We start from the raw sequence: 22,905 nt of genomic DNA on the forward strand, positions 1-22,905 counted from the left end.
TGGCATTTGGGGAGGATGAGGGAGCTGGGGGTCCAGGCTGGGGATCCCAAGGGACTGGGGCAGGGGAGGAGAAGGGGCTAGGGGTCTAGGTAGGGGGTCTGAGATAAGGGCTGGGGGTCAGGGCTGGAGGGGGGCCTGAGAGGTCTGGGTTGGAGGGGTCTTGGCTGAGGGGCAGGGAGGTGCATGCTGGGGGTCTGGGATGAGGGGCTGGGGATGGGAGCTGAGGGAGCTGGAGATCCAGGCTTGGCATGTAGGCTGGGGACCCCAAGGGGTTGGTGGTCCTGCGGGGGGGGGGGGGGGTGTGTATGGGGGGGTCCAGCAGCCCCTACTGTGCCCAAATATATATGCAACGTCCTTGAATTTCCCCAGGACTGGAGGAAAACTTGCACTTGCCGGTGCGCCTCCCTCCTCATGCTCATGGGAGGTTGCTCATGCTCCGGGTAGGCTTTCAGGCTGGAGTAGAAGCACGTTACCCACTTTAAAAAAAAACAACAACAACAACAACAAAAAAAAAAAACCAACAAACAAAAAACCCCCCACATAATCGAGCTGCGAGCTGGTGCCCTTCGGGAGAATCTGCATTAACCTGAAGACGGATGGGCCCTGCAATGCTGTGTGACTGCCCATCACTCACCGGACGGCGCTTCGCATCCCCGGAGCGGCTGGGGACAAGCCCTCACCTGCATAATCAAACAGATAGAGGAGTCTAGCGAAGGGCTGCAGAGGAACAGTGGCTCCCGGTGATGCTTTTGCATTTACCACCAGCCCTAAAAGCAGTGGAGGATGGTCATGGCCGCGCTCGGGGGATGCTCAGGGACACCAGGGGAAGGTGACATTGCACCTCGAGGGATGCCGTGATCGGGCTGGTGGGTGGCAGGGTGCTGTGGAGGTGCCCAAGCTGGTGGGTCATTGCTGTAGGTGCCGGATGTGATGCGGGGCTCACAGGTCCGTGGGGCACCCTGCAGCTCTGCGTTGGTGCAGAGTTGGGCCGAGCCGTGTTCGTCCACGGGCTGAGCCGTGTCCTTCCATGTGCTGTGAGCTGGGCTGAGCTGTGTTCATCCATGGACTGAGCCTTGTCCCTCCTGGGCTGTGCCTTGGGGTGAGCCATGTCCATCCACGGGCTGAGCTATGTCTCTCCTGGGCTGTCTTGGGCTGAGCCTTGTCCCTCCTGGGCTGTGCCTTGGGGTGAGCCATGTCCATCCATGGGCTGAGCTATGTCCCTCCTGGGCTGTGCCTTGGGCTGAGCTATGTCCATCCATGGGCTTAGCTCTGCCTCCTCCTTCTTCTGCCCTGGTGCCCTTTTCCCTGCAGAACTCTCTGTCTTCCCCTCAACCTGCACCCCACAGCTCTCCCTGGTGCTGCCAGAGGGCACAGCAATGGCCTGCCATAGCCTGGCAGAGTCCCAATGGGTGCTGCCATCTGGTCACAGCCATTTACAGGGCCCAGGCCAGGTGGGCACAGCACGGCCATCCGCAGGATGCACACTCACGGGGTGGCATGCCCCCACTGTGCTCACGTCATCACACTCATGAGTCTGGGAGGGCAAGACAGTCAGAGGAGGGAGCTGCCGATGAAGAGCAAAGGGTGCTGCGCGACCACGCGGAGAGGCTGCCAGGTTGTGGGTGAGACCCTGTGGGTGCATGTGATGGGCAGACAAAGCCTCGCAGTGTGCAGGAGACCTGGCGTGGTGGTGGTGGGGGGAGCACTAGAGAGGAGAATGCGTGTGAGCGTGGCCCGAGGAGGACAGGGGCCAGCGCCTTGGCGCACGCATGTGCAAGAGGGAGCTGGGGGCAGTGCTGCGGCGGGGGCGGAAAGGCACGCGGCTCCGCAGCGGCGACCCGAGGGCCGAGCTCTGCCAGCGTAACGTGCACCCGGAGAAGCAGAGAAGAGCAGGCAGGTAATGTGTGTAATCCAGATATATTTATAGGATTATTTTTCCGAGATTAGCACAGGATATTAGAAAGGTTATAAAGTAACATCGACGTTCGTTGTCTCCCTTTATGTACATACAAGAACACAGCACAACAACACAGACCGTCCTCTGCCCTGCCCCGCTGCCCACCCCTCGGCGTGTTCAGAGCTCAGTACAAATATGGCTTTCGTGGTCTATTGAGAGTTCAGTGCCGGCCGGGAAGCATCCAGAGCACCTCTCTGGCGGTTGCCAGCTGTCGATGCCCAGCAGTGTTTCCCGTGGCGCTGCACGTGGTCCTCAGGGATGCTGCTGTTTGTGCTGCCTGGGGCCTGGTGCTGGGCTGACCCACTGCTCCCCTTGGTGCTGGGGAGCACCCCTTGGTGCTCTCCTCCTGACCCCAGCCCCAGCCCCAGCTCGCGCCTCCTCTTTGGGGTTGCTGGTCCATCCCTGGCTGAAGAGCAGCTTTCCCAGTTGGTTTCTGAGCCCACTGCCATGTCTGTGCTCGGAGGAGGTGCCCCCATGCGCCCATGTCAGTGAGCCGGGCTACAGTGGAGCCCCTGGTCCTTGCCAGAATGGAGACGATGTGACCAGAGCATGGAGCATCATCCTGCAAAGCAGCAGCCCTGACACAGGGCCTGCGCACGCAGGGAGCAGAGATGAAGGGGCACAGAGCCAGAAAAGGGGTTCTCAGGCTGGCAGAAGGCTAAGCATGAATTAAAATGCCTGGCCACAAAATGTTGCCAAGCTGGGTCATCACTTCGCTGGAGAACTTGTTCTCACCTGGGGTAGGAGGTCCTCAATGCTCATTTGAGCATCCACACAGCTATCAAAGAGGGCTGAGTGGCAGCCAAGAGGTGCTCCCCACAGAAGGATGCTCTCCAGGACTGTCCCTGGGCACACTGACCACACGGGGCCAGCCCAGTGAGGGCAGACCTGGTGGCAGACAGTAGGCATGGGGCTGGGGCTCTCCTGGACACCCACCAGCCTGGCAGTGGGAATCCTTTGGTCCAGAAGTGGTCATGTAGGTTTGATGAGGCAACTTGTACCCTGAACCGTCCTACCAATACAGTGACACTGCTTGGCTCTACTGGGTGCTGGCACTGGTGGGCACAAGCTCAGTCCTGGGTGTCTCCTCTCCATTGTAACAGTGTATTCCCTCATGTCACCACACTAGTGACACCATGTGTCCCATCACCTCCTCACACTGCTGATGCAGTGCACATTTTCACCTCCTCACACCAGTGACATGGTGTGTCCCCTCAACTCTCCATACCTGCAGCATGGTGTACCCCATTACCAGCCACCCTAGTGACACGATGTATCCCCCCCTCTGCACTTGTGATAAGGTGTATCCTACCTCCTCCCCACACCTGACACTGGGGTATCCCCCCACTGACTGAAGTCACTCCCCACACTTGGTGCAGCATACCCATGATCTCCCCATTCTATTGACGTAATGTAGCCCATTGCTTCTCCGTCACACAGACATGGTGTGTCCTATCCCCTGGTCCACACTAGTAACACAGTGCATCTCATCTCCTCCCTACACTAGTCACATGGTGTATCCACTCATCTCCCACACGAGCGACATCGTTTATCCTTATCACCCCCTGCATTTCTGACACAGAGTTTCCATTGAAGCTTGTAAGAAGATGTCTCCCTGTCACCTCTCATCCGCATGGCACAGCATAGCCTGTTGCCCCATCACAACCATGAGACACAGTTGCCCATCAGCCTCATGCCCCGAGACAAGTGTGCAATGCGCTTGGCACACGGTGTCTGTCATTACCCCACATGCTTTTATGCAGTGTATTACATTTGCCCTCACACCCATGGCATAGTGTTGCCCACGACACTTCACAGCTATTAAATGCTATGTCCAGTCACAGCCTTCCCCTCATGGTACAAGGGTTCCCATCAGACCTCACACGTGCTACACAGCATATCACATCATCCCTCCCGCTTGGGGCACGGTGTAGCTGATCATCCCAACACCCTGTGTCACAATCCTGGGGTATCCCGTTGCTCCTTACCCTTGGCCTCTGCTGTTTCCCATCACCTCACAGACTTAAGGAATGTGATTATTCTTAAATAAAAGGCATTATTCTGTTATTTTGTAACACAGTGGATGCCATCACTGCTTCACACAAAACACGTTTATCTCACCTCCTACACTAGTAATGTATATCTCATCATCTCTCACACTTGTAACATGGTATACCCAACTCACGTCTATGTGCACAGCCCAGTGTATCCCAGCATTGCTCACACTAGCAACATGGTGTATCCCAGCATTCAAAACACTCGATACAGGGTGTGTCCCATCATCCCCCACATGCACAACATGGCCATGACAGTCATGACATGGTGTAGCTCTTCACTTTTCATATTAACAACATAGCATATCCCATCACTGCCTTATACTGGTGGAATAGTGAATTCCACTGTCCCTCAGATGCAAAATGCCAGTGTATCACATCACCCCAACACACAACACTGTGCAACCCATCATGCCTCCCACTCACAACCCTGTTTACCTGTTATTCTTCACAGTCATGACATGATCATCCAAAACACACCATCTCCCAGGCTCACAAAATGGTGCCTCCCACAACATCTCATTCTTGTGACATGATATATTCATGTCTCATACGTGCAACATGCTTTATCCACAACACTTGCAATGTAGTGTATCCACTAGCAGCACGACGTACCATCACTTGCGACACAGTGTTGACCATCAGACCTCATGAACCACGATGTATCCCATCACTGCCTCACACTCTTGAGATGGTGTCTCCATTACCACCTTATGAGATGGGATATCCATCACTCATCACATCTGTGACCTTATGTATCTGTCACCCCTCGCGACATAGGTGTCTCTACTACCCTCACACCTCATGACACAGTGTATGTATCATTCCCTTGCATATACAAAAGCCCTTTGGCTCTTGTTTGCACACATAGTCGCTGTGCTGTGTGCCTCCTCTCATCAGTTTTAGATGTCTGCAATATCTGCAGTCATGGCTCAACCTTCCACTGAGCCTTTGTGGCCATGGAAGGGGAACAGGCCCACTTGGGGTGAGGCCTGGCCTATCCTTAGCTGATGTCTGCATCCACCACCATAGAAGAGGGTGGAAGGTTTATTGTGCTGTTTCCTGTGACTTCTGCTATGACATAGGATCTGCATGAAGGCCACATTCTGATTTCTCTGTCAGGGTGAAAAAGGAAGCTGAGGTTTGTTTTGGGGGCTTGGAAATACTGATGATGTCTATGCTGGAGCTCGAGCAAACACAGAAACCAGCTTTCCAGGTGTGCTATCGTCATCAGTGCCCGAGGGATGATCTAGGGAAGGGTATACTCTGCTGTCAGTGAAGAGAGAGCAACCAGCTGGACCCTCGGCTTAGGCACCCAAGACAGCAGCAGTGACAACTGCCTACACCAGCCCTAGAAGCAGCTCTGGGATGGCAGTGCTGGACTCAGGCAGCTGAAAAGTCCATGTGCTGCTTGGCTGTGCCTATGGCACACTGCCTCTAATGGGGCACAATCTCACTTTCTAACCTTAAATACCCGAGTCCCTTTCTTCAGGAAGATGTAACCAGCTAACCTCTCTCCCTTGCAGACCCCCAGCGGGGGGTGTTTTTGTAATGATCTACACCATGTAGACTCATAATGAAATTAAATTGTATTTGAAAACACGTCCTTATATTTTTATTTTAAGGAATTACGTCTATTCAATAGTGGATGTTAAAGAGCTTCAGAGTAGCATCAGATCACACATTCATACATGCTCAGGTGTGCAGTGAAATAGTTAACAGCATCAACATTTGCAGTGTTATCTCTCACAGCAACGTTAGCATCCCTTGAAATGAGCTCAGAGCTACTGTCTTGGACTCTGTGCAGACCCAGGCAGGTCTACACGGGTTGTGTTCTGACTGTACAAGCAAGATCTTTCCTGCATGAGTAACTCTTCCAAAAAGGAGAATAAAAAGGAGCACAGCTACGAGATGGCTCTGCCCATCCTCCTCTCCTGGCTTGTCCCCCTGCATTTTGGGACACTGCAGGAAGGGCTGTCAAGGCCAACATCCTCCTTCAAATAGATGTAAAGGGAGGAACAAAATGGGGAAAACTACAGGTTTTCTTCATCATATGTGATAAAAACTTGATGCATTTCTTTCTCAGGGTTCATAATATCCTGTTGCCTGTGTGCTCCTGACAGACAATTTAGCTGTGGTGAATCTAGTCACATCTCTGCAGCTGAGACAAATGCTACCACATCATTCATTCATACCCCTAGAAACTGTAGCAGTGCCAAACTCCTTCCTCAAGTCTGTTTGGCCCAAGGGCATCCTTCACCCTGGCACTGCTTTTAGCTTCCCAGCACCAGCCCTGTGCTTTGCAGCCCTACTTCTAGCACTACGCACTCTGGGAAGGCTTCCTGGGGCCTTTTTCTCTGTGCCATGTACATGGATCTGTGCCCTACTCTCAGGATCTGGACAGGAGGGACACGATCAATCCCTGGCAGGTGGGAGAGACATCTTGTACTCCATGACACAGGAAATAGACTCTTCCTTTACCTCTCAGGTGAAGTTACCCATGCCACTGCAGGCTTTGCCTCCTTCCAGAAGGGCTCTTCTTCCCCAAACACCCCGAAATCAAAGGGGTACACAGCTGAAGGACAGCTCCTCCAAACTCTGCATATCCAGGCCGAGCAATGCTGGGCTGCTGGGCATGTGGGAAAACTTCATCCCAAATACCAGAGGCATGGTCTGGCTCTCCAGGGAGGCATGGAGTATCCTGCAGACAGTTGGAGCACACAACTCCATGCAACTGCAATGTGCATCCCATGGATGTAGGGTTAGGATGAGGAAAGTAACCCCATGCAGCTGCAATGTGCATCCCATGGATGTAGGGTTGGGGTGAGGAAAGTGGACCCCTGGGACATATTGCAGAGATCAGAAAAAGCTTTTGGCTTTTGTCTGACTTGGAAGAGATATGGTTTCTCCACAGGGAGGCCCCACAAAGGTGGGAAGCAGGACAAGCCTCCCACCGAGCCTCCTCAAAGACCCACAACCTATAAAACATGTAATCTAGGCATTTAGACTGCTGTTAGCTGCAGCCCCTGGAGCCAGGAGGAAAACAGCCTTTTCCGAACAGGAACTCACCAGGCCCGAGGGAATGTCTCAGATATGACATGGAGTCCAGCACTCTGAACAGTGAGGACAGATGTCAACCTGCCAGCCTGATCTACAACTGAATCCCTCCCTCTTCCGCAGGCTGGCTGAACTCTGTCCTGGGCTATACTGAGCCGTGTGTCTCTCTGTGGGGTCCCATGCCCCTCAGCACAGCGCGATGCTCAGTATCTCCTCTGAAAAGGGGCTAGGAAGGAAAGAGAAGCAGACAGGTCCAAGGAACAGACCCCAGTGGAGCCTCTCCTGGTACGTCTCTTCCCAGCCAACAGAAATCCCAGGCCTCATATCACCCTGGGCTGGTAGCAGTGTTGACCAGGTTGTTTCCAGCTCACATCCCCTCAGGCCACTGGGCCACATCAGCTCCCACTGCAGTCGTTCTTGGGATTTAAACTACCCTTTTCAGAGGCTCCTGGGGCCCCACAGCTGGGCCTAGTGAAGATGGGAGTCATGACGGCCGCAGGCCTGCTAGATCTCCTGGCTCTGCCCTGTGTTCCCGGTGCAGGTGGCCTCCTGCACTGAACATCTCAATAGATGGTTTAATTGATGTTTTCCAATCTGAGAATTTGTAATTTAGGGCTTTTCTTCAGAATTTCCCCAAAGCCCCTGCCCTCCCCCCTCCCACTGGAGTGGGAACAGGGAGCTTCGGTTGCTCAGCAGCTCCCAATCTCTCCAGGGGCCTCAGCGGTTCCCACCCTGGAAGCTCACCCCCCTTCACACATCTATCACACGAGGACAGTTCTCCTCCCAAATGGACATTGTTTGACAAGAACCACCAAGGATAAAATCAGTGCAGGGTCCCGGGGTCCCTCCTCGCTTGCCCCAAGCTAGACTCCCAAAGGCGACATGTGCTGAGCCCTCAAATGCAGATATTGCCCATCAGCATCCTGTCCTGTCTGCTGCGCCAGGGCCCATGGCACTCCCCTGTCCCCAGCCCACGGGCAGTGCCTTGAGTTTGGCTTGGGGAATTATGCAGCAGCCAAGGCCGGCAGGTAATGATGGGGACACAGGTCCCAGCTCTCAGTGGGAGGCACAAGGCAAGCATTGGTGACAGCGAGGCCACCCGGGTGCCCAGAGCTTATACCAGAGCCTGGAGCTGATTTTATCCTTGGATGTAAAAGAAACCAAAATGGAGAGAAACAAAGGAAAGAGCTACATCGACCCCAGCCCAACATCCCAACCAAGTGCCCAAAGCAAAGAGCAGCCACGAAACCAAAGCAAAGGTCCAAAGGAAGAAGGAAAGTCGCTCACTCACTAGTTGGTCTGTGTTTAGTGCGAGCGCCAGTCGCAGGGATGGAGGTGCAAGCAAGCAAACGGGGCCGGGGCTTTCGCTGTTCGTAGTAGTAACGTTTTGTACAAGTTCAAGAAGAAGCATCATGTCTCAGGCCAGTCGCTCTCTGCTCTCTGTCCCGCCATCCCTCTGTCCGTCTGTCTGCCCGTCCTGGGCGCGAGAGAAAATCTGTTGGGTTGAGTTGGGTTTGTGGTCTGGTTTCCATTTGCATTGGGGTTTGTTGGCTCCATTTCTCGCCCTCTCCGGTGCCCCTAGATGAAATACTCCTTCTTGTCATCACCGCTGGCTTGGCCGCCCTCTGCATTGATGATGGCCGTGTCTGCGTCTGGGGCATCATCTGACCCCTTGGCCTCATGGGTCAGGTAGGTACCTGAGCAGGAAGAGAGTGTGCAGTGTCATGTGCTGATCACTCTCCCAGTGCTATGCTCCCGCGCAAGCAGGTAAAAGTCTGGCTGCCTGCAGGGGCCCCAGTGGCAGAGCTCAAGGGCTTGCTGGAAAAGGCACTTCCAGCCCACTGCAAAAATGGAGGTGAGAGGAGAAAAATCCTTTGGATTTGCCCTGAAATAGAAAAGCCACTGGTTTCCCTGGGATGAACCCTGCCCCGAAATCGTTCCTCACCTGGGCTGCTCAAAGCTTCCACTGTCATCTGTAGCTATAAGTGAAACTGCCCCCAGCTTTGCAGGCAGTTGCACTCAGCTGCATTTCCAGGTACACCTCCTGCCCTCCCCACCATCCAGCTTAGCCCTGCTGCTGGCATAGGGCTCTGCCCCTCCCTGCATTCCTGTCCCTGTTCCCCATCAGAAAACTGAAATGTTTCTCTGCAAAATGACAGTTTGCAAAGAGAAGTTTTCAGGTTTGGGGATGCCTGCAGAGAGCTGATGCCCAGAGCCATGTGGGCTAGCACAGCGCTTGGCAGGAGGACACTGGAGCCCTCGACATGTGGCTCCAGCTCCCGGCTCCCCCAGGAGCTACGTGTCCCAATGCCGACATGGCATGGGGCAGATGCAGGCAGCTCTTCTGGGTTCGGAGGGCAGGGAGGGGGGCTCTTACTCACACATCACCTCTGCTGGTTTTTGCCGATGTCTGGATGTGACCGTCTCCCCGTGTCTTACGCATACACCTGCTGGGTGGATGAAAAGTCCAGGGATGGGGAGGTGGAAATGGTGGATAGGGTAGGAATAACAGGATTGTAGAGGGCTCAGGGGATGGGCAGAGAGGGCAGTGAGAGAATGGGAGATGGGACGGGGCAGGCATACCACACGGTGCAGAGACAGGGACTGATGGGACAGGCAGTCCTAGGGCTGTAGGTATCAAGCCATGTAGGAGAAAGGGAGAAGGAAGAGGGGGAAAAGCTGTCTCTGCTTGGTGTTGCCTAGTCCTGCTTGGCTCCAAGGATTTACCAGGACATCTCCGTGCTGGGGTCAGTGCTAGCACAGCACTGTGGCCTCTAGATCTTGGAAGGCTCTTTCAGCTATATAGAATTTCTCCAGATACAGATCTGTGGCAGGCAGGATGGGCAGTAACCTCCCTTCACCCCTGCCCCATGCTGCCTACTCACTTTGGTGAAGCAGTCTGGATCCCAGGCCTGAAGAGACCCATCCAGGATGAAAGCACACTCTGTCCTGTCTGCCACAGGGACGGTCGATAGGCATGGGAGTCTTGGCTATGTGCTGCCCGAGAGGAGCTTGCTCATGCCTTACCTTTGTGTCTGATCAGGTAGTGTCCCAACACAATGAGGAGGCTGAGCAGGAGAAAGACGATGACGGCAACCACTCCACCAATAACTGCATGGTACGGACCGGAGGTTGATGGCACTGGGCTGGCATCTGTCCATACAGCATGGAGAGAGAAAATAGAAAGTGAGAGATGTAGGCCCTGCTGCATGTCAGAGGTTGATGCTCATCCCCAGAATTGCTTAGGGCCAGAGACAGGAATCTTTGCAGAGTCCAGTCCTGCTTAGCTTTGTGCAATACAAGATGTCTTCTGGCACCACATGCAGCATCCATCAGCCTGACCCCACCACAAATGGGAAGAGAGAGCTGTAGAGGCAAAGAACGTGGAAGAGAGGAGCTGAGATGGGAAAAGAAAAGGGATGGTACCCACGGAGACATCAGAAGCAGGGAGGGCAATACAAAGAAGAGTGGTTCCTGTTTGCAGGTGGCTGTCAGAGCAGATGAGTCAGTGCTGGCTTCTGTGGGGATGAGCTGAGAGACACTGAGCCCTGAGCAGCTGTGCTGGGTGAGAAGCAAGCTGAAGAGCCTGTCTAGGGCAGGGATGAGCAAACCTAGCCTCCCTCAATGCCCTGGTTTCTTCACTGTGAGAGTGACAGAGCACTAGCACAGGTTGCCCAGAGAGGTTGTGGAATCTCCTTCTCTGGAGATATTCAAAGCCTACCTAGATGCAACCCTGGCTAACATGCTCTAGGTGACCCTGCTGAGCAGGAGGGTTGGACTAGATGATCTCCAGAGGTCCCTTCCAACCTTACTGATTCTATGATTCTATGATGTCCCCCAGGGACCAGCACCAGTAAAGTGCTCTTCCACTGCACATGCAGCCCATGCAGCCATGTGCACATGCACCTCTGCCCTCAGGATCCTGTAGACCTGCAATCCCCATTGCTCTCCTGAGTGACTCCTCCACAGAGGTCTCCAGTCACCTCCAATCCTGTTCTGTCCTTTGCAGAGGGGATTTCTGCCCCAGAAGGCAACAGGTTGAGCACATGGCTCTGCATGAGATGTTCATGGCTGAGCCAGGCTTTGCTTGCTCTTCCCCTGCATCCTGCCAGTATGAAGGTGATGAGCAGATTTGCATGGCAACATGCTGCACCACAGGAGGTGGCAGGCACGCATCCTAAGGAAGGCGGTCCTGGCACCATGCTATGCCCTCTTCCCCTTTTGGAGATGGAATCTAGACAGTCGCAGTGGAGTGCATCCAGTCAGCAACTGCCAGTCCCAACCAGCTGCATCTCATAGGTGAGTCCACAGCAGGGTCCTGGCATTTGCCCCGACCGGGTGGCACTTTGTGTTTGAGAATGTGGAGCAGCACCTCATGGCAACGTCCCCTCTGTAGGAACAGCAGTACTTGGGCCAAGTGGAGATGAACTCAGAGCCAAGCTAGGAGGCTCCTGCCCGTGAGGGGCAAAGTGTATCTTTGTGGCAGCCTGTACCCAGGGAAAAGCAGTCTCATGGTGAACTGGGTGAAGACATTTAGCATCTATTACAGGGACCAAATTCTCCTTCCATTCAGTTCTCATCCTTCCAGCTCAGCTCCAGGGTTGAAAGAGCCAGAGAACCATTCAGAGGATGAGGTGTTTGTACAGGATAGTGTGGAAAAAAGAACAAAGGAGGCACAGGAAAGAGGAATGACATTTCACACAGACACAAAGCATGGTTTACAACTCAGGGACAACTGCTGCAACAACCTGCCACACAACAACGCTCCAAACAAAAGCGTGGGGGGTGACAACTTGAGGAGACTCAGGGTGTGAGCGAGTGTCCCATAAGCAAAGCAGCTCCCTGCTGGACAGGATGCACTTCCTACGGTGCAAGAGACACATAATGGCATTTCCACTCTTCATGCCTCCTGGCAGTAGTCTACATTAATGTGATGGGAGCAGGAGATTGGGCAGCAGAGACAGGGAAGGGTGGGAAGCACCACTGTGCAGCCCATGGTCTCACTCCTTGACCTCTTCTGCCATGGAAATGCTGCGTACCGCCATCCAGAAGTGCTAGCTCTGCTGGGAAGGTAGTTGCTGAGGCCTGACATGCCAAGAAGCAGTCAAACTAGACCAGACCCTTGTTGGACACCTGGGATGTGGCAAGTGTCTCCCACGCCCACGGTTGGGCAGCCATCCTCCTGCAGACCTTCCCCTGGCTGGGGAGCAGTAGGTGCATAAAGAGAAAGAAAAGGAGCTTACAATACCTTGGATGGGAGCTGGAGTGAAGGATGAAGCGGTGGCCATGGTAGCATGAGTGATGGGCTGGGAAGGGCCTGGCGGAGGGGCTGGAGTGGAGTGAACGTATGGGGTGGGGAGCTGGGAAAGATCTGGGGAGGACAACAAAAACAGAGGGACACAAATCAACCCCTCGGAGAAGCCAGCTAGCTTTGATAGAGCCCATTTGAGGAGGCCCCAGGTCCCCATAGCTCCCAGCTTGGCTCTGCCCCTGCATCACTCAGCCCTTTGCAGTCACCCTGGCATGGAACAGCCAGGAGACATCCTGCCTGGGTGATACGGACAGCAAGCCCTGGCCTCCTAGACACCCATCTTTCTCAGAGACTCCTTCCACCACCCTCTTCTCAATAATGCTGTCCCACAGGTCCCATCTTAGCCTGATCCAAGCCTTGCTCCTCTCCCTGCCACTGTCCTCTCATCCTCTGATAAAACCGACCTAGGAAAGCACTCCTGTGGATGCCTTCCCTCTATCTCTTTGATATGCTGGGTGCCTAAGCATACCCCAGTAGTCTCCTGGGCTCCACTGGATCCCTTCCTGTGTGGGATCCTAGGGCTGGTAAGGTTGGGAAGTGTCACCTGGCACAAGGTCCCACCTACACTTTCCTAGGCACATCCTTAGGATCGTTCTGTCCCTGCTCCCCCTCGCTGCAGACCATGACAGCTGCTGTGGCAGGTAGGCTCAAGAGGGCTCAGCTGGGCAGGGTAGATGCTCCGTTGACGGCACCTGAGATCTGAGTGTCTCTGGGGAAAAAGAGGGGGACTTGAAAATTGGAACCAGGCCCAGATGCAGAGGTCCTCTGACAGGTGCTGTGAGACCAAATGGGCAGATAACACCATCTGGGTGCTGTGTGCTCATGGATGGGTGCTGCGCACCCAGGATGTTGCTGTGAGATCCTGTTGGTTGCAGAGTGTGCCTTGCATGCTCTGAAGTCATGGCTGGGTGCAGAGTCCTGTGGGATGATGCTGTGAGCTCACGGCTAGATGTGGTGCAAGGATGGGTCTGCACTGGAGATGAACACACCAGCTACAAGGACCAGAGCTCAGCCTAGCTTTTGAGACAGCTCCAGCTCACCCAGTACCCTGAGGTAGGGCTTCAAGGAGAACTAGCTCCTCATAGACACCCCTGCACACAGAGGTGACAAAGGGAGTGGTGAAGCTCCAGGAAAGGGAGCCTGAGAAGGGTGAAAAAAAGAGCGATCGCCTTCTGTTGGGGCTCAGTGGGAAAACAGGTACGGACCAAGGAGGATGGTGAGCAGTAAACAGTGTCAGTCCAGCACAATGCCACGGCTCCCTGCAGCAACAGCTTCCCTAGGCTGGCAGGGTCCAGTGGATCCAACACCCCAGGGCTCTGGCCATGAGCAGCATAGGGAAACAGAGGGTGCAAGAGGGGAGGAGAGGATGGGGCATTTAAGGGCTCATGCTGGAAAGGCAGAGGGACTTAGTGGAGCACTGTGCCTTAGAAAGGATTGCTGCCATGCATGTTCTCTATCCACAGCCATGTTTGTGGGTGAAGGATAGTGAGGGTGCCTGAAACAAGAGGGAAGGGAAGGGCAAGTGAAAGGGAAAAGGAAATAGCTGTAGCATGTAGGAGTGTTGGAGTGGAAGATGGAAAGTCTAAAGCTGATGGAGTGGAAGATAGAAAGTCTAAAGCTGATGGAAGGGACAGAGATGGCAAGATGTTTTGTAGAACAGGCAGACACCCCCAAATCCAGGACTAGATTCCTCATTGTGGGGCAGTAAGGGAACCAGCTCCTACCAATGCTGGAAAACTGCAGGGCAAGGGACTGGGTGCTGAGCACACTGAATCTGGGATAGGGCAGCACAGCCACTAGCCTCCCAAGCAACCCTGGCCAAGGAAGGGCCTGAGTGCTGGAGAAACACTGAACAGACCTGCTCCACGTGCAACACACAGCACTCAGACACAGGCAGGGCTCAGCAACAGTGAACACGGTGCTTGCAGCAGCAGAGCAGAACCAGGAGCAGGGAGAGGTGGCAAGGGGACAGCAGGCAGTGAGGAGCAGGTGACATGTGGGGTGACAACAGATCTGCTCTTTCCCACACAAGGATGGATGTCAAATGTGGTAAGCAATGTTGAGGGGCACAGGACAGCACTGCAAGCCTGCAGTTCTGGCAGTTCAGGGCAAGCCATTCAGCCCATGCCCAAAATCTCAGGACATGGCTGTCAAGGAACCCTGCACTTTGGAGTGGTAATGCCATCAGGAATCTTCCTTGGCTGCAATGCGTGGAGGACCATGGCATGCATAATAACATAGAGGCTTCTTTGCCTGTGACCTACTCAGGTCCCAGAGGCTCCAGCCCCAGGCCTGCAGGCCTCTCAATCCCCTCATTGCACCCTCTCCCTCATCCAGCAGGAGGCGACAGGGACCGAGCTCAGCCTGGGCTGTGCTTTGCCCCTTCCTCAACCCCTCCTCAAGCTGCTCTCTGCCCCTTTTGGCCCTGACCAGCAGCTCTACACGGTGTCTGGTGAAACCAGGTGTCCCCTCCTTACGCTGTGTCACATGTAGAGGGGAGCAAACAGCTGTGGCTGAACACCAGAGTGGCCTGAATGGGCTAGGGTGAGGGCTAGCTCCAGGCAAATATAGAGAGCAGCAGGGAAGGACATGGCAGGAGCCTGAATACACCTGGGGGAACTGGAGATGCTCAGCACCTTGTCAGCAAGCATGCTGGGACCCCAGCCATGCGTGCGCTCTGAGTATCCACACTGTGCTGCAAAGCCCCTTTCACACCACAGCCATCCTGAGCAAGAAGCCACATCCATGTGTCCCTCCACGAGGGAGGCAGTTGGGTTGGAGGTGCTGTGCCAGCTGACAGCTCCCGGGAGAAACCGGGTGATGCAGGGTGCCCCACGGCTCCGCTTACCACTGACGTCAAGGTTGTACTTGGCCACGACGCTGCCCATGGAGCTCGTGGCCGTGCAGACGTAGGTGCCGCTGTCGCTCTTGTTGAGGAAGGGGAAGAAGAGGACGCTGTCGGAGCTCAGCTGCAGGGGCGTGTCGCTGCCTTCCTTCTCCCACAGGAACTCCTGGGGGCTGCGAAGTGGTATGGGGGTGAGACACCTCTCCCTCCCCAGAACCTCAGGGCTGGTGGGTACGAGGGTGAGGCAGAGCAGAGCCACTGCCTGAGCAGTGGAAGGGATGGTGAAGGCATGGGAACATTTAAGCAGGAGGAAGATACCCATTTTAGAGATGAGCCAGAGTGCATTCACAGCTTCAGTGAGAGGACAGAGCAGGCCATGGGGACTTCATCTGTCCTCCACACGGCGCCCAGTCCTGCCTGGCATTGACACAAACCCACAATACCCTGCCCTGAACCCAGACTGCCCTGGTCTCACCCCGTACTTCCCTGTCCTATCTGCAACACTCTGCTCTGCCAGTGCTCCAGGGAGGTCTAAATGGCTGCTTTGATTCCCCAGCAGAGTGGCAGATGGAGGAGGGATGCCAGGGCCCAGGAATGTGGAGCTGGAGGGAGCAGGAAGGCCTTACACGGGGTTGCCCTGCCCATCACACTGCAGCCGGAGCTTCTCGCCTTCCCGCGGGTACAGAGGATGTGGCTCGATCTTTGCTGTTGGCTTGTCTGCATATAGAGAAGAAACACAGATGGATAACAGCCTGCCCCCGTCCCACACCTTGCAGGGGTCCTGCTGGCATCCCCAAACCCTGCTCCTGTCCCCAGTGCATCTCTGTACACCAGCCCTGCTGCTGCACGCATGGGAGGCTGCTGGCAGGAGGGTGAATGCACCGTGTGTGCCTGTGGCCCAGTAAGTCATTGGGATTGGGGGGGGGGGTGGATGAGAGGCTCTAGGTGTGTCAGGCAACAGTGTGGCCCTCAAGTCCCCTACCCCATCCTCATGGGGGGACATGCAAGATGAAGGGGACAGAGAAAGGCAAGGCATGGGAGATAGTGCAAATGCATCTCAGGGAGTGCACAAGCAGGTCTCTGGGAGACAGGCACAGACAGGACACAGGGGATTGTGCAAACAGGACTTGGGGAGCTAGGGACAGGCAGGACATGGGGAGAAAGCTGGCAAGACTCAGGCAGGTGACACAGGCAGGGCAGGGGGATGGAGAGGTAGTGGAAGTCCACAGCACGCATGCGCAGGCAAAGTGCCCCTGCAGCATCTGCATGTGAGGCTGTCTGTGAATTTATGAGTTGTGAGGATGTGTGTGTGCAAGTAGGTGCCCTGTGCATGTGTCTGCATATATGTGCAGCAAGGCTCTGTGTTACAGGGCAATGTGATTGTACGTGCACCAGGATCATGTGTACTGCAGCTGTGGGTGTGCACACACGCACCTGCAGGTACACCGCAAGGCTCAGCCTGCATATGTCAAGAATGTGGGTGCGCACATGCAGCAGGGTAGCGGGTTGGTGTGCATGTGTCCATGTGCACATGCATGCACAGCAGGGCAGTGAGCGTGCATGGGTGCTTGTCAGGGATGCACATATACATACAGTGGACTCTGGGTGCATGTGTGCCGTGTACAAGTACAGTAGGACTCAGACCATGAGTGTGTCAGGACTGCGTGTGCATGTGTGCATGACAGCTGCCTAACTGCGGTGCTGCTGAGGCTCCTGTCCCCTCCTGCTCTCCCAGCTCTGTCCCCCATCCCTATGACTCTGTCCCTTGCTCCATGTATCCTGTTCCCCCACTCCATATATCCCTGTCCCCCACAGCCCCGTCCCCTACCACCCCAGCATCCCACGTACAGTGGACCTGCAGCTTCTGTGTAGTCGACCTCTCTGCGTTCTGCAGGGACTCGTGGTCCACAGTGCAGGTCACTTCAGCATCATTGTCCTCCTTGGTAACACGGAACTCTACTCGACTGCTCACTGTGAAGGTCTTCCCATTGGGGTCCTCTACCACCTCGGTGCCTTCATCTGTGGGGACAGGAGGGACTGTTGGAGGGGACGGGGACATAGGGCATGGTTCCTCGACAGAAGGATCAGGCTGACAGGCGTGTTGAGCAGGAGGCACTCTGACCCTGTCCTGTGGTTCATGGCAGCATGGTTTGCCACTGTGGTCCAGTGCTGGTCCCATCTGTAACACCTGGTGTCACCTTTGCCTCCCTTGTGCCCCTAGCTACACCCCAGTCCCTTCGGGCACAGCCCCCCTGCTTGTGCACCTACCCTTCAGCTCCTTGTTGCCCTTCCTCCACCGGAGCTGGGCTGCAGGCTTGCTGCCAGAGGACCGACAGGTCAGTCGGGCTATCTTCTCTTCATCAATGGGCTGCTCGTGGCCAAAGATTTGGGGTTTCTGGGGGATTCCTGGTAAAGCAGGCAAGAAATGCAGCAGCCTGTTAGCTCAGTTGAGTGCCACTAACCAGAGATAGTTATATACAGACAAGCAAACTGACAGACATGACAAGGACATGCCATGGGTCAGGATGCAGGGAGGTGGCAGAGATGTACATAAGGAGAATATCCCATGCAGGGCAAAGCAAGTAGGAGGCTAGGAACAGGCAGGAGTAACTGCTGCTTGTGGCTTACCTAGTACAGTGACGAGGGCCTTAGCAGTCCGCACAGGCATGGTGAAGATGGAGCAGGTGTATTCACCCTCATCTGACAGCACCACATCGCTGATGCTTATGGTCAGCTCATTTGGTGTGGACTTCTCCAGCTGGATCCTGTTATCTCGCAGGGCTGGGAGAAGAGGGACAGCAGGGTGAGCAGCAGAGACTCAGTGCCACCAGGGCCCTCCACTGGGTCATGTTTTTACTCAGCAGCACCAGTGGGCAGCAGGAAGGAAGATCACCTTCTGGGGTACAACCTACCCCCTAGTGAACCTTCTCCCTGTTCCTGCAACCCTTTGGTCTCAGCGCTTGTTCAGTTCCCCTGAAGCAGCCCTCTCCCATCCCCCACTCCCTTGCATATACCTCGTTTCTCCCCAAAGTAGAGGGTCTGCTGGGCAGGGTTGGACCACTGCAGTGAGGAGTCATCAGGATCTTCCACCTGGCACTTGAGCACCACCGTACCACCAGCCACCACCGTCTCATCTGATGTCGTGGGCTGGCTCTCTGGGCGCAAATGGAGAGGTTAGTGGGGGCCCTGGGCATTGCCACACCTGCAGCATTGCTGAACAACAGACAGAAGGAAGAGAGGAGGACAGTGGCACCCCCAAAGTCCCTGGGACAAGAAGGGCTCCTGTGCTGGGCTGAAGAGGTTGGGGGGCTCCCTGCCCCTATTCTGGACAGCCAGGCAGCAGTGCAGACTGCAGGAGGACCAGGTGCCTGGCTGCTCTTGATGCTAGTGGTGGTGGTATGGGGGGGGTGGGCAGGGGAACACCTGCTGTCAAGGGTCTCACCAGATACAGGATAATGGTGCCTGTGAGAGCAAGTGTGTATACATACATGTGTGGATGTGTATCTATATGCACATGCATACGCATGTGTCTGCAGATATGTATGTGTAGAGGCAAGCACATCTGCATATGCATGTTCATTCATGCTCACCTGCATATGTGCAACTGGGCACCTCACAGTGCATTTATAGGCATAAGACTTCGTTTGTGTGCATGCACACCCAACCATATTGCATCATCCCTTGAGTGTCTGTGCAAACACATGTACTACAAGCAGGACACCTGAAGAGATGCCTGCCCTGCACACTGTACAATTCTGCTGTATGTACAGGCTCATGCCTGTGTGCACACATGTGCATTTGGTGTTCACACCTGGCACAGCCATACAGTGCCTGGGGCACACTTAAATGAGTCATGCATGTACACACACATATGCACTCATGCATGCTCATCCCTTCCCAGGAAGGAGATGTTTCTATAGCAGGGGCAGCATGCATGGAGCTGAGCCACCTTGTGTGCCTCAGGGACAATGCAGACACTCACAGGCATGCATTTGCCCAATGTGAGCCCATCCTCTGACCACAACATAGCTGCAGAAGCTAAAAGGACTGGCAAGCAGAAGCCATTCTACCACCCTGACATACCCAACATGCAGCACCTGCTGAGATGGGTCTTCCCAGAGAGCTGCTATCCTCAGGTGTAGCTCCATGCCAACCCACATGGAAATGCTAGTGTCAAGACTGGCTCCAAACACAGCCCCTGGGGCTGTTCTAACACACAGGCAGCTGGTGCCTGCTGGGCATGAGTAGATCTACATATGAGCATGGGTATGCCACAAGGCAGCAGGAGAGCCTGGCATCAGGACAAGCACTAGCTGAAGGCAGCAAGCCCTGCTCCACTGCCTTGATAGTGCCAGCAACCAGGGCTCAGAGCTGCGGTTCTCATTTCTCTCCTCTGCATTAGGTGGTCAGTGAGACAGGAGGCCCTGCTGGCTGTTAAGCAGCCTCTTGAAACAGGTCACTGTGTCCCTGCTGTCAACAGTGGCTCCAGCGACACAGGGCTGCAACCAGCAGAGGGACCAGCCCTGTTAATGGGCTAGACAGTGACACTCAGGACAGTGATGGACCCACAGAGAAGCAAAGTAGCTGGCAGGAGCCCTGCAGTCTCACTAGTGGGGGTCACCAAGGGACTGTAGGCTTGAAGCAATGCTTGTAAGCATCTTTTCTAGCTACTCCTTTTTGTTGGGGAGTAACTGTCCCTTAATTTAGACTCTACAGGGTCCTTTCAGAGAAGGAACATCCATACATGTTGGGGGTTTCCTCCCTCAGTTTATCAAATGGCTGTGGACTATCCCAGTATACCCCACAGAGCCCATTCCAGGTGTAACGATCTCAGATATGATGTACAGGTTATGGTATCTGGTCCACAGAAGGTCTGCAGCCTATGATCTGTGATCCATGCCTATGGGGTATGATGTGAGGCTCATCAGTTATGGTCTAGGAGTTACACTCAACAGTCTATAAGGTTTGGTAAGCAGTCTATGGTTTGCAGCCTATGACCTTTGGTCCATCAAGATAGTCTGTAAAGTGTGGTTAACAGTTCACTAGGTGTGACCATGATCTATGCTCTCCTATCTGTGGTCCATGGTGCATAGGCCATGGTGTCAGTGACCTGCTTGCTCTCCATATCATTGCCCCTAGGTGGATTTTCTCCTGTTCTTTCCGGGCTGTGCATATCCTTCCTCATTCTGCCTCATCCTCCTCCCACACTGCATTTCTTTAGCTGTCACATTTCACTTCAGGCTCCTTAGAGGACTCCATGCTGATGAGCAGCCAGCCCAAGGGCAGAGAAAGAGCACCAATGGGATCAGATAACCCTGTGCCTGCCCCCAAGGACAGCTATTTTGGGAAAGCTGATGTGCCAATGAGCCAAACTGCACCAGGGAGGTGCAGTTTCTCCCAGCATGCAGGTTGCATGCCCTCCTCACCCAGCTAGAATAAGCACTGAGCAAGTGTCATCTGCACCAGCTTCACAGAAAGAATGGGTAAAGAAAGATGCTATGTGCACTTCACTTACATGCTGGACAGTTTCACAAATCCTTACAGTTCAAACTGGTACAGCTTCATAACCTGCCACAGACTGAGAACTGGCCATAAACAAGGCAAAGAGCTAGTAAAGTCACATGGACAGAGCTACTCTCTGCAGCAGCACTTGTTCAGAAGGCAGCACTGCCTGGGGATTGACTCCAGCAAAGCCGACACCAGAGATGCACATTCTGGAAACCTTGCACATATGCCTAAGTTCAAGTGCGGGCTGCACATATGCACAAGTTCAGGTGTGATTGCACACACATTGCCCCCCCCCCCCCAAAAAAAAAAAAAAAAAAAAAAAGAGACCCAGCTCCATGGCAGGTACACACAACCCTGGAGGTGAAGGCAACCTACCCCTACACACAGCAGTTGAGCTGTTTAGCATCCCAGGACATCTTGGCACCATTCACATTTAAGCAGTGAATCACTCTCTGGTCCCTTCAAGATTGAGCTGAATCACAGTGAAGTCCTGATTTCACAGGCTTATTTCCCCGGGTGATGCTCAGTGTCTGGGTTAAACTTAAGTTGCGGAAAGGATGGGCAAGCAGCCTGTTTCAAGCTGAATTTTCCCATTTTGCCCTCAGAACAGGGAAAGAGAACATTTTCTTCCTCTCATGTTACAAGTTCTCCAAAACTGCCACATCCCTGCAGAGCAGCCTGAGTCCTCTACCTGTGCAGCACTGCTAGGTATCAGCCCCAACCCTGCCAGCTGCCAAGGCTCTGACAAACCTCCGTTTATAGCCCTATGGGTCCTCCCACACCCTTCTCTTAAATTTGGATTAGGGCATTCCCAGGGTTGAATACTCCCTCACCAGCCCCAGTAAACTCTTATCGCTAACGGTAATATTTCATGCTTGCCATTGAAATTTTGTTCCTTTCCATGTGCCTGGATTTAGCAGCCAGTCCTTAGACTCTGCTACACTCCTGTCTGGTCAGCTGAAGAGCCTCTGCTTCACATCTCTTTCCTTGTAGATATTTATAGGTGGTGATCAAGTCTTCCCCATCCTCCCCTCTGATACACCAACCAGCCAGAGCGCCTGGAGTCTCGCTCGACAGCTTATTTCCAATCTGTTAATCATGACTGAAGCTTTTCCCTGATGTGTCTCGTGTTCACTCACGCATAGACACCATGCCTGGCCTGGAGAGTTCCCTGTTCACACAGGCCTCACACCAGAAGCTTTTGTGAGGATCACCAGGGGACCTGTCCCCTGAGACGGTGCCTAGTGAGACCTGTGCACCACCACAGGAGACACCTCTGCCACATCCCATGCAGAGTGTCTGCAGCTTGGCCAGGATCAAGGCCATAGCTCTCCATTAGATCTCCCCTGTAGGGAAGAGCTATCTGTTGTCTTGTTTTAATTTAGTTAATGATACAGATGTAGCAGGTACAACCATAAGTAGGGGATTAGGTCTTCCAAGCCACTGTTGTCCAAACTCAAAGCACTCCAACTCCAATACAATTTAGGACAGTATAAAACCCAGAGGGAATAGCACAGACCCAATCTCTTAATTAACACAATTACTATTATCTGCTAGAGCTCTGGCCTCATTAAGGTATTAACATAGGGAGAGATTAAACAGAGCAAGGTGTGTATTTTCCCTGGGGCAGGGGGCTAGGGCTATGCAGCCACGTGATGGCACTCATGTCCATGTGCTTGTGCTGCATGACACATGCAGGGAATGCTCAGACCCTCCAGACAGGGTAAAAGCTGTCAGAGCACGTAACCCCAGAGACCAGATAGGACTGAACTAAGTCCTCCCATCCCCCCCAAATCCACTGGTGCCTCTGGCCTGCTCCCATAATCTCTTCTTGTGCCCACAATACTGCAAAAATCCATCTTGGTTCCACATGCTTGCTGTGCTTTCAGCGGAGTTATGAGAAGACAACACAGTCACAGCTTTGTAGAGTCCCTGCATAACGCAGGCAGTTTGGGCAGCCAGTATCAGCATCACGCTTGCATTCAAGCTGCCAAGTCCTGTGCCAGTGCCCATCATTCTGCACTGGGCATCTCTGCACCCCCTTCTGCTCCTCCTTGGCCACCAGCAAAAGCTGCTCCAGGCTAAGTGACCAGGGAGCCAACACAAGCCTCCAGAGCGCTTTGGGGCTGCACCACCCTGAGCAAGTGATGCCTGACTCCCCTTAGGCATTAAT

The 22,905-nt window shown here is 54.1% G+C and overlaps 1 protein-coding gene across 6 annotated transcripts in view; it reads right to left on the reverse strand.

Annotated features, from left to right (window-relative positions):
* LOC134152371 (cell adhesion molecule 3-like) overlaps window positions 1-22,905 on the reverse strand; it is a 54,028-nt gene that overhangs the window by 13,799 nt on the left and 17,324 nt on the right. The window contains exons 2-11 of one of the 6 annotated variants that reach the window (XM_062597656.1): window positions 18,239-18,379; window positions 17,853-18,005; window positions 17,493-17,630; window positions 17,073-17,243; window positions 15,851-15,941; window positions 15,228-15,397; window positions 12,317-12,439; window positions 10,096-10,221; window positions 9,450-9,515; window positions 1,902-8,765 (exon numbers count right to left, since the gene is read on the reverse strand). In XM_062597656.1, the coding sequence (XP_062453640.1) occupies window positions 8,647-8,765; window positions 9,450-9,515; window positions 10,096-10,221; window positions 12,317-12,439; window positions 15,228-15,397; window positions 15,851-15,941; window positions 17,073-17,243; window positions 17,493-17,630; window positions 17,853-18,005; window positions 18,239-18,379 (1,298 nt within the window). In that variant the 3' untranslated portion in view covers window positions 1,902-8,646. Of the gene's footprint in view, window positions 1-1,901; window positions 8,766-9,449; window positions 9,519-10,095; window positions 10,222-12,316; window positions 12,440-15,227; window positions 15,398-15,850; window positions 15,942-17,072; window positions 17,244-17,492; window positions 17,631-17,852; window positions 18,006-18,238; window positions 18,380-22,905 lie in introns of those variants that run through there. The other 5 variants (XM_062597655.1, XM_062597658.1, XM_062597657.1 and 2 more) reach the window with 5 other exon arrangements.

The sequence above is a fragment of the Rhea pennata genome, chromosome 31, assembly GCF_028389875.1.
Source record: "Rhea pennata isolate bPtePen1 chromosome 31, bPtePen1.pri, whole genome shotgun sequence".
NCBI classification, from domain to species: domain Eukaryota; kingdom Metazoa; phylum Chordata; class Aves; order Rheiformes; family Rheidae; genus Rhea; species Rhea pennata.